Here is a 10,684-nt window from a genome sequence, read left to right as displayed (position 1 = left end):
TATTGCTTGTTTTGGTATTTTGTTGGGTTTCAGAAGGAAAGAAAAATCAAAACTTCCAGTTATTGCCAGTTCCCTCATTCTCATAAGGCCGCTCTGTACCAGCGCCGAAACCAAGCCAAAATCCCAAGTCACATTGTTGTCATAATTGCGGTCATTTCCATCGAATCGAAATTGTAGAACTTTAAAGCGCAGATGCGTAGAGTCAACCCAATCCGAGTCAACTCAAGTTGTCGAAGCCATCCCTGGGGTGCTGATGTAGAATGAGTCGGCCAGGTCTTGGGCATCCTCAACTCGATCATGGATCATGAGGTAAACATCATCGATGATCTCCTCCCAGGTAGGCAGAATCAGGCCCTCGAGGCAAACCTCCCACTTCCACATGTCATCAGCAAACTTGCCCTCCCACCAGACACACCACTCGTTGTAGTCGTGCGGCTTATGGCTCATGAGACGGAATGCCATGTGGCCGATCTCCACGCGAAGCTGGCGCCAGGCCTGGAAAGAGCCAGACATAAAGGTGTCAATCCTGTTGGTGTAGTCATAGGTGAACTTTCCGTAGGCGATTGAGTCGACGCAGAACTGAAGAGTGTCGCGAGGGATTTTAGCAGCGGCTGCGAGGGTCGGGTCGGCGAAGTTCCAATCCTCTTTCCATTCGAGAAGACGGCGCATGGAGGATTGATGGAACTGGTAGACAATAGGGCCCATGTTCTTGGGGCATAACTCGAAGTAGCGGTGGTCGCGGGCAACCATGAGGCTCTTCATGCCATAAACGGCTATCATAGCTTTGTACTGGAGGGCGAGCATGGCATTGCGCACCTCGGGGGGTGCCAAGATCCACTGAGGGACGATGAAGGCGTTTGGGTCGAAATTGCACTCGAGAATCGAGCGACCTTGATTAAGAAGGCGCGTCATGGACCGCTTCTGGCGGAGTTTAAGGGTGACGCTGGTCATGGTAGGTGTATGGGAAGACAGTGTGAGGGGAATAAATGATAAAGGGAAGTTGTGGGTAAGAAGAAAAGCATGAGAGGAAAGATGGTAGAAGAAAAGTAAAGGATCTGGGAGATGTCTCTGTAAGAGCAGTGTTGTGCATACGCTCAATGCCCTTTGGCATCCTTATTTTGACCTCGACGGCCACAGGTTATCACGCGGCTTATTTTGGGTCTCGGTCTACTTCTCCAACTTTGGAATCTTCGGTTGATCAAGCTACTAAGCCTAAATTAGTCATAGTTAGCCTAAGGCAGATCCTAATTAGAGTTGGGGGTTAAGTTTGATATCAGGCATTTCCTCAAATTCCATTTTGTGCTTGTTGAATCCAAATAGATGGCAAGCTTCAAGTCCTGTTGTGATACAAATCTTCTTTCGATGATCTCAGGGCGACTTAACTTCAACTCCCCCCCCCCCAAAAAAAAAAAATAGCATCTTTCTATGGTGAGTGAAAAGGCTGTCGCAGATTCTGCTACTCGATTGGCCCTGCCCGAGACAAGACACAAAACACTCTAAACCAGAAGAAAACAAAGATGGTATTTCATTCACTGTAGTTGATTTCTTTTGAAGATCATTCCAAGAAGTGAGAGCAGTGTTTGAAAAGCATTGATGCGATCAGAATTTTTTCGCAGCGGAATTGAACAAGACAGGGGCGGGAGCATACGATTATTGGACACTAGAGACCATAATCTGAGATTAGCCATAGAAAACTTCATTTGAAGATTTGAACATACCGTTCGATGAGGTGAACTCCAGATGCTGTCTCAATAAGGCTGCTCACTTCGCCAGGCTGTAGGCCAAAAGCGGCATCTTCAAACTCCTTCTGCATCTCGCCACGGCCAAAAAAGCCCCTTTAAGGAATTAGCGAGACATCTGGCACTTAGATAATTAAAAACAAAACTCACAAATCGCCCTTCTTCCGGGCGCTGCTGCAATCAGACTCGGCAACGGCCAGGTCACCAAGAGTGATCTCTCCAGATTGAATGCGCTGCTCGTGACCCTTGAGGATCTCAATAGCATCCTCCTTTGTGCGAGTGATATCAGCTTCTCTCCAGCTGCTGGGACGGCGGCTATCACGATGCTTGACAAGCAAGTGGCTGCATCGGATCTTGCCCTCGCCCTCGCCAGAGGCGTCAAGGCGAGCAGCCGGGGTGTGGTTTTGCGCCATGAAGACCTTCAGTTTATCGGTATCGGTTTCCGCCGGTGGCTCCCAGCGAGACTCTTTAGTGGAAGGATTGAAATAGTATGGAAGATTCTTAGAGTTGGAATGGCGAACTTCCCAACCGGTAGGAAGACCTGTGTCGGCCTAGGTTGAAGGGTCAGCTATGCAAACTTTCGGAACGGTTTGATCCCACCATTTTCCAAGATCGGATCTAGAAGATTCTGTTAATTTTTGAGTAAATAAAAATGTACAGATTAATATCACTCCAATGGATTTTGTTAAGTAAACGATAAAACGATCTAGTCAGTAGCAACCCGTTGTATGTGAACGGAAACTGCGGGGTGAGCAGTTGCAAACTACACAAACATGTCCAAGCTTTAGCTCTCCTTCCAATTTGAACGATCACCATCTGACAACTTTGTACATGGACGTATAGATGTGAACTTCCAGTATATCAAAAGAGTTATAATAAAAGTGAGCTACAACGTAGGTTCCAATTCAGGTACATTGGTAAATACGTTCACTTTTTTGTATGTGAAACTTGAAGTACGTCACTAGATAGGTAGGACATATTGGAAGTTTTTATTTTCAAGTCAATCTATTCAAGAGGCTCTTGGATTGTGCTTGCCAAAACATCTACGGGTGCTATTGTCCAGGTGAGTCAAATACGAGACTACCAGGACTTCAAAGTCTACTTTGTAAAAAAATCACGTGTAATCACGTGGTTTTCTTTCTTCGCTTTCGCGACTATCACTATGAAGGTAATGATGGAGTCACTTTTATCATCTTTAAGCTACTGTCTCCGGTCCCACAGTATTCCCAGAGATTACTTGACGTCTCAAATTTTGACCTTGCACGTCTAGAATTCTACAACCCATCTTTGCAGCATGTCTGCCAGCCCTTCGTCCACGGCTGGTGGCGACACCAAGCCGTCGGATCAAATTCACTTCAAATTCTGCCGTGAATGGTACGTCTATATCCAAGTCTCTCAACTGGACTTCATCGCTGTGTGAAGATATCCGGTTTGAGGATATCTCGCTGACTTTTCAATAGCTCCAACCTGCTCTACCCCAAGGAGGATCGTGTCAACAACCAGTTGATGTTTACGTGCCGCACCTGCCATGTTGGCGAGCCTGCTTCCTCTCACTGTGTCTACCAAAACCACCTCCACAGCCAAGTCGGCGACACTGCCGGTGTCACTCAGGATGTGACATCTGACCCCACGGTTTGTGCTCCTGGTTTTTGTACCCTATGCGGTGATTTGGTCACATGTTCAATTTGCGGCCCCAACCAGGACGAGGATCTCCTCGAGTTTGCGCCGCCTGTGGGTGAAAGCCTAGAGTCCTCTGAAGTCGAGCCCCGGGCGTCTCCCCCAGCTCTGTAACTTCCTGAGCATCCATAGGCTAACCCTCTTGTGATTTGCAGCTCCCACGGGCCAACAAGCTCTGTCCAAGCTGCGGCGAAACCGAAGCCGTCTTTTTCCAGTCGCAACAACGATCCGCCGAAACCGGCATGGTGAGAACTAATCCTTTCACGGATCCCTGGGCCCCTCTAATACCGCTCATGCGCTGACCCAGTCTTCTATTTACGCAGAAGCTCTACTACGTCTGTTGTGCGTGCGGTCAAGTCTACATGTGATCTCTGCGTTTCCTCAGTGCGGTCTCCAATTCCCGATACCCTTCATGTTTTGTTTTTGATTTTTCGCAATATCATCGGAGTTTGGCGCATGATTTCGGAGCAGGAACGGGAGAAAATGCATAGAGATTTCGGAACGGGGATGAGAATGAAGCTATCTACTAGGAATACATATGGATTGAAACCAAATCAAAGAAACAAAGAGCGCTTTCCAACGAATCCAGAAACTTGAAATATTAAACATGGATCGGCGCCAGTGACAGGATCTTTGACCACTTCTTGTTGCGTAGTTCTTGTCCCACCACACCTGTAGAGATATCAGCATTTGAAACGTGGAGACGGCGACATATCTTGGACTCCCCGATGAGCACATACCGTTCATTCTTGTCCCAATAGGATCTCCGGACTTGTTGACCAGTACACAAGCATTATCACCAAACCGGACAAGGGACCCATCAGGCCGCTGCAACTCCTTCTTTACACGAACAACAACGGCATGACGAATATCACCACGGCGGACCTTACTGGCAAGCGCCGCGGCGGTAGTGGCTTCGGAGCCTGCAGATCGCTGCTTCTGGACGACGACGACTATCCGGTCACCTGCAAACCAATCACAATGTTAGCTTGGGTTCCCTATACCCTTCTTGCTGTGCTGTGTGCTAGGTTCGAGTGCCGTGGAGACTGACCGATTGTCGCGGGCCGCTTCTTCTTCAGGACGTTCACGCACTCGACGATCGAGGCGCCGGAGTTGTCGATGCAATTTAATAGTGTCTGGCGGAGCGAGGGTCAGCATTTTGTGAGTCAGTAGCAGGAATCGCTTGCGCACCTTTAATTGAATCATTGTGTTTTGGTACCTAGTTTGGAGACAGTGATTGTCCGCAATTTGTTCTCGCGGCCGGAGGGAGGTTTCCCCGGAGAGCGGGTTTATCCGGGAGTATATGTCTAGTTCGAGGCCACTCGAGCAACTAGTTACTCTCATCTTAAACATGTAAATCGAGACTTGCTGGAATGGCCCAATCGAGCTATGTTTTGTAACAGTGACTGTAGCTGTTCGTGGCGACGCAACGCAGTTAACATATCGCAAACTACAACAACAGCAAAAGAGTGGTCTCCACAAGCCAAACTGTGATTGACAATTAAGCGAGTTGCAGCATCAAAAGTGTCACCAGAGAATATCTACTCGGGCCAGATTATCATCGCTAGTGGTGCAGAAAACGCTCCACATCCTACGTAGCTGGCTGTAGCCATCTGTGAGATGTTTCCAGGCGCTGGTCGACGGAATTTGGTTTTGTGCTTTGGTTTGATCTCCAACCCACATCAGCCATAGTACGTCCAAATCAAGCATGAGACGCGCCGCTTCTTCATGATATACGGAGTAGCATCCATTGTTCTTTTATGCAATGGTCTGGTTAGCATAGAGGGTATCTGTTCCGGTTATATGAGTAACATCCTGCATGGGCTTTTGCTGACCTGGCCATTCGGTATCAAACAGATACATAGTTCATGATATATATATATAGTCCATCACCATCCCAGATTCATTATTCCAACCTTTCATTCTTATTTTCCCCCGTAGCCAGTTAGACTAGCTTTTCGAATAATCTCAATATATCCAGAGCACGACTGAAATTCCCAAGACAAAGAGCGCCTACGTTCATTCATGGATCTATCATTCTCCAGCACTTCATAGGGGTTAGCTATTCCACAGCAAATACCCGCTGAGGGATAATGTACAATTTATCTTACGCACAAGGCAGAAAAACACTGATCACTTAGTCTCCAAAATTAATTTTAATTGTAATTGCGGTGATATGGCATGGAGGAAGGATTGGATGGCTTGACGCACGGTGCATTTTGTTGCATGCGAGTTGGGCGCGTAAAAATCAAGTCAGAACAAAGCTATACGAGTAGAAAATGACAGAGTAACAATGTTCAACAATGTTCAATCATCTCGTGTCTAATAATAATGAGTAGAGCAAAAGACAACACCTCAAAGGGAAAGGCGGAAGAGAGTGAAAGTAGAAGAGACGGCAAGGTCTCAGCTGGCACTCCCGAGTGTCCGTTCCGCCCCTAAAAACATCGGCGAAGGAGGCCTTTCTCCTTGGAATAGCCTCAATGGTGACAAGCCCCTCATAATGTTCCTTGTGTTGATTGATAGTCACTCATTTTAACACCTGTCTTGCGCTTCGAACCAATTTTCGACATCCCTCGGACCTCCGTCCTCCACTGCTCTCCGACTGCCCTCTGCACCCGCTCGGCATTCTATGAGACCACATCTCCTCTCCTGCTTCGATCTCCAGCGGTCATCAGCTTCTTGGAAAGTCCACAATGCCTCCAAAGAAAGCGCAAAAGAACTCGCCCGCTACCGAACGTCGCGAGCGCTTGACCCTGGCCAAACTGGCCAGCTATGACGATGTCGCAACCGATGCGCTAGTGGATCACGTATGTTCTTTGCCCGCAATTCTACACAAATATCTGTCCACTGACACTTGCCACTGGCAGGCCTATTTTTGGACCACCACCCGCAAGAACCGCACCAAGTACAGCCCTGCCCGCGGAATCCACGATGACGATATTGGGCGCATCCTTCTCCACGATGTCATCGTCGACAAGGATATCCCAACGGCGGAACGCAAGCTGCTGGAGATATCAGGCTTAAAGAAATACATGACAAACCTCCGTAGCCCTCGAGAGAAGGAGTGGTTCCGCCGACACCTCCGCAAGTACATTCAGATGTATCTTCCTGATTGTCCGTTTGAGGTCACCACGACCAATCGATACATCATCACGCAACACGAGGCAGCGATCTGCGCTCGCAGTCTCATTAAAAAGGGAGAGGAGATTAAACACCTGAGTGGAACGCTTGTGTCTATGACTCATGAAGAAGAGTTAGATCTCGGCTTAACCCGCAAAGACTTCAGCATCGTAATGTCAAGTCGCCGCAAAGCCCCATCGTTCTTTCTGGGTCCGGCTCGTTTTGCAAATCATGATTGTGATGCCAATGGCAGCTTGACAACCAGGGGCAACGAGGGCATGTCTGTCGTAGCCATGCGCGACATCCACGAGGGAGAAGAGATCACGGTTTCCTACGGAGAGGACTACTTTGGCGTTGACAATTGCGAGTGTCTGTGTCATACATGTGAGAGGGCTGTTCGTAATGGTTGGTCTTCACAGGTTGACACAGATGCAAACAGCAAAGAGTCCAGCCCCGTGTCTGAAGCTACACCTGAAGATAGCAATGTGAGCAGGAAGCGTAGACGCAGCTCAGACGTGGATGAACCCGACAGCTCCTCTACTTCAAATTGTTCCACTCCGCGCAAACGTGCAAAATTCCAACGACAAGTTTCCAAGTTGCGAGAAGAGATCTCGGTTTCTGAACTTGCTGGGGAATCAGGTCCAACGAGCGGATCAAAGAACGCCCCTATCCTGGAAACTGCATCAATTCCAACTGCTCTTCTGGTGGAACCTGTGTCCAACATGAAAAAAGAAATCACAGAGCTAACCGCAGTGGTATCGCCAACTGATTCACCAACCCCTCTCCCGGTTGTCACAGGGGCGGAGGAACCAAGCTTGATTTCCCAAGGCGAATCAGATGGGATAAATGGCACTCATTCTACGATCCCCACGGATTGCGAATCTCCATACTCCACCGCCGATGAAACACACCCATCTTCGACGTCAACTACCCCCACAACTGAGGACGACATGGGAACCAAGATCAAGACAGAAGAGACTGTGCTGGAATCGTCTGAGTCGAAATCACTCTACGGTGAGGATCGTCCTGATGCATCTCCCGAAGGTCAGCCAGCCACCACCCACCCCATGGACATTGACCCCGAAGAAGGACTGTCAGACTTATCAAATCCCACCAAGCTAGACGACGCCAATGGTGCGGTTGTGGACACACCTAAAAAGCGAAAGCCTCGCACCAAGCGGCGATTCATCGTAGACTCCGTTGAGACCGAGTCACAAGTTGCCCGAGTCCCTGGAGACTATACCAAGACGTCACGATTGCTTGCCCAGAAGTACGACCGCTGGGTAGAGTGCCAGACCTGTGATACATGGTTCCTCCAGTCAAACTCATATCTTACGCGACGTGAATGTCCGCGCTGCGAACGCCATTCCAAGCTGTACGGATACCAGTGGCCATCAACGGATAAAAGCCCGGATGGCGAAGAACGAGTAATGGATCACCGCACCATCCATCGTTTTCTGTCCCCCGACGCACAATCACGTATCTGTCGCAGAGACCGCGGTGTCAGTTTTGGGATCACCCCCACCCCCGAGCTGTCTGATACAAACACCCCAGAAACTGAGACCAGTGATGCAGCCGAGTCTCGTCTTGATGCTCGGGCAAGCCGGCGTCGCACTAGAGAACTTCGCATGAATATGTAAACAGGACATTCCTGGACCCATTTTTGATCCACGAAACAAGACAGTCGGAGTGGGAGTTTTGGTTTAGGAGAATAGGGATTGATGATTAACTTGTTTTAACTTGCATTATTTTGCATGGAAATTGGATCTGGAGTTTGGATTTCTTACAGGGATGCATTTTCAGGGGTTGAATCTGGAGTGGATAGTGTTTACTTGGGCTTTGTTCGCACGGGGACTCCCTTGACGGCTACTCTTTGACACATTAATTGTGGATGTGATGTTGAATATTATTATGACTAGGTATCCTGGGGATTTGCTAGCCAAACCTGGTTTGTCCTCACTATATGATCAGTGATTTGTCGGGGTGATCGAGTCCGAATTCACAACCACTGCGCAGATCCCCGCATTTCGTTCCGGGCATCAACAATAACTGCACCAATGAGCTGCTCTCGTAGCCAAGTCTGAGAGTATCTGCTTGACAACGGCCAAATCGCCTGAGAGCCACACAATAGAAGCTCGGGGTTTCCTCTACCGAATGCGATTTCCCTTGTCAAATGGGGCAATAGTTCCTCATTGTGCACCCAAAGGCTATAAACAGCGTGGGGCCCGGCCGGACACCGAAGATGAGCATAACAACAACTCCAAGAAAAAAGCCCATGAAGCACGAACATGAGGTCCTCAAAGCTGATTGTCACCTTTCTCCTCGGCATAGGGGTCACAGCTAGCACTGCATGGGACAACCCTCAAGTTTCCCTCGACTACGGATCTTTCAAAGGTCAATATAGCAGTAACTACAACCTCTCATATTTTCGCAAGATTCCGTTTGCTGCACCGCCAATAGGGGAGAACCGCTTTCGCGCGCCTCAGCCACCACTCAAGATCACTGGAGACCCCTATGACACAAACCAGGACTTCGACATGTGCCCCCAGCGCACACTCAATGGCAGTGAAGACTGTCTCTATCTGGGTCTATTCTCGCGGCCATGGGATATAGCAAAGGACACCAGCAGACCAGTGCTGGTCGTATTTTACGGCGGAGCTTTCATTCAAGGCAGCGCTGCACTCACCATGCCACCATCCTCATTCCCGATTCTCAATGTTAGCAATATTAACGACTACATCGTTATCTACTCCAACTACCGCGTCAATGCCTTCGGCTTCCTACCCGGCAAGGCAATCAAAGACTCGTCAACCTCAGATCTAAACCCGGGGCTGCTAGACCAGCAATGTGTCTTAAAATGGGTCCAGACCCACATCCGCCAGTTCGGTGGCAACCCTGACAACGTAACTATATGGGGCCAATCAGCCGGGGCCGGCTCAGTAGTTGCGCAAGTCCTCGCAAATGGCCGCCATGGTCAACCGAGACTATTTACCAAAGCCCTTGCCAGCTCACCATTCTGGCCCAAGACGTATAGTTACAACGCACCCCAAGCAGAAGCCATCTACACCCAGCTAGCGAACCTGACAGGCTGTGCCGGTGATAAGCACGCTCGTGAGACACTCGCTTGTCTCAAATCCGTAGACGTCCAGAAAATCCGTGATGCAAGCCTGATCATCGGAGCAAGCCACACTTGGACAACGAGCTCTTACACCTGGGCGCCTGTGATAGACGGAACCTTCCTCGTTGAGACACTCACTGACACTGTGAACAGGGGCTCCCTGAATACAGAGTTTGTATGGGGAATGTATAATAGCCATGAGGGCCAGAACTTTGTTCCGTCGGGTCTTGATAGCGCCATTTTAGCAAATGGTTTCAATTCCTCTGTTGCCAGCTTCCACTATTGGCTTTCCGGTTTTGTGCCTGGGTTGTCGGCCAAGCAGATTAGTGAGGTGGAATCTCTTTATCCCGCTAAGGGGAGTACAGAGACGATCAACGGTTATAATACCTCCTATGTTCGGGCTGGCTTGGTTTATCGGGATGTGGTGCTTGCCTGTCCGGCTTATTGGATTGCGTCCGCTGCGACGAAGAAGGGGTATATTGGGGAGTATACGATTTCTCCGGCGACGCATGGGAGTGATGGTATCTACGTTTGTTCTTCCCTTTCCATAGCTGCTCTCTTTTTCTCTGGAGCTTCCTCGTTCTGGTGGCATAAGCTAACTTGGATGATATTAGTGGAACAGAATCAACGCTGTTCAAAAGACTAACCCTGTCGTCTATGAAGGCTACACGGGAGCTTTTGCGAGTTTCTTTCAGACGGGAGACCCGAATGCACACAAGGTGACGAATGCGTCGCAACCAGGTGTACCAGAACTACATACGGGCGAGGAATTTGTGGTGGTAGATAATGGGCTTGAGAATGTCAAGCTGGTCCAGTTAAAGGAGAGGTGTGACTTTTGGCGAAGGCTGGCGAGGAAGATACCAGTGTGAGAGGTTAGAATGAAAGTGTTTGTTTACAGTTGGTTCGTAGTTGGACTCGGACGGCGTCATACAAGAGGAGAATTAAGTTCGTCATATATGATTGCATATCGTACATACTTCCAAAATATCTAATGACTATCGCAGCGACAATGGGTATAGTCGTTTTCCAG

General features: G+C 48.9%; 6 protein-coding genes across 6 annotated transcripts; 3 read left to right on the top strand and 3 right to left on the bottom strand.

Annotated features, from left to right (window-relative positions):
* Nucleotides 1-222: 222 nt before the first annotated feature.
* Nucleotides 223-951, bottom strand: Pdw03_3011 (Peptidyl-prolyl cis-trans isomerase NIMA-interacting protein 1; the record flags this gene model as incomplete). The annotated part of the gene is made up of 1 exon (XM_014677137.1): nt 223-951. One exon carries the CDS (start codon nt 949-951, stop codon nt 223-225), a length of 729 nt encoding a protein of 242 aa, XP_014532623.1.
* A 699-nt stretch (nt 952-1,650) lies between these two features.
* Pdw03_3010 (Peptidyl-prolyl cis/trans isomerase) lies at nt 1,651-2,342 on the bottom strand (the record flags this gene model as incomplete). The annotated part of the gene is made up of 4 exons (XM_014677138.1): nt 1,651-1,660; nt 1,719-1,835; nt 1,890-2,290; nt 2,340-2,342. The coding sequence occupies 4 exons, from the start codon at nt 2,340-2,342 to the stop codon at nt 1,651-1,653; spliced, it is 531 nt and encodes a 176-aa protein (XP_014532624.1).
* Nucleotides 2,343-3,033: 691 nt separating this feature from the next.
* Pdw03_3009 (DNA-directed RNA polymerase II subunit RPB9) lies at nt 3,034-3,784 on the top strand (the record flags this gene model as incomplete). The annotated part of the gene is made up of 4 exons (XM_066100360.1): nt 3,034-3,113; nt 3,200-3,371; nt 3,572-3,661; nt 3,740-3,784. The coding sequence occupies 4 exons, from the start codon at nt 3,034-3,036 to the stop codon at nt 3,782-3,784; spliced, it is 387 nt and encodes a 128-aa protein (XP_065955760.1).
* A 233-nt stretch (nt 3,785-4,017) lies between these two features.
* Pdw03_3008 (Ribosomal protein L14b/L23e) lies at nt 4,018-4,622 on the bottom strand (the record flags this gene model as incomplete). Its single annotated transcript, XM_066100359.1, has 4 exons — nt 4,018-4,088; nt 4,157-4,381; nt 4,468-4,552; nt 4,608-4,622. 4 exons carry the CDS (start codon nt 4,620-4,622, stop codon nt 4,018-4,020), a joined length of 396 nt encoding a protein of 131 aa, XP_065955759.1.
* A 1,487-nt stretch (nt 4,623-6,109) lies between these two features.
* Pdw03_3007 (Histone-lysine N-methyltransferase set9) lies at nt 6,110-8,176 on the top strand (the record flags this gene model as incomplete). The annotated part of the gene is made up of 3 exons (XM_066100358.1): nt 6,110-6,223; nt 6,284-7,580; nt 7,659-8,176. The coding sequence occupies 3 exons, from the start codon at nt 6,110-6,112 to the stop codon at nt 8,174-8,176; spliced, it is 1,929 nt and encodes a 642-aa protein (XP_065955758.1).
* Nucleotides 8,177-8,824: 648 nt separating this feature from the next.
* Nucleotides 8,825-10,523, top strand: Pdw03_3006 (Carboxylesterase, putative; the record flags this gene model as incomplete). Its single annotated transcript, XM_014677142.1, has 2 exons — nt 8,825-10,183; nt 10,269-10,523. The coding sequence occupies 2 exons, from the start codon at nt 8,825-8,827 to the stop codon at nt 10,521-10,523; spliced, it is 1,614 nt and encodes a 537-aa protein (XP_014532628.1).
* Between the last annotated feature and the right edge of the window lie 161 nt (nt 10,524-10,684).

Source organism: Penicillium digitatum, chromosome 1 (genome assembly GCF_016767815.1).
Source record: "Penicillium digitatum chromosome 1, complete sequence".
Lineage (NCBI taxonomy): Eukaryota > Fungi > Ascomycota > Eurotiomycetes > Eurotiales > Aspergillaceae > Penicillium > Penicillium digitatum.
Note: the sequence above shows the minus strand (reverse complement) of the source record. Positions and strands in the feature narration are given on the sequence as shown.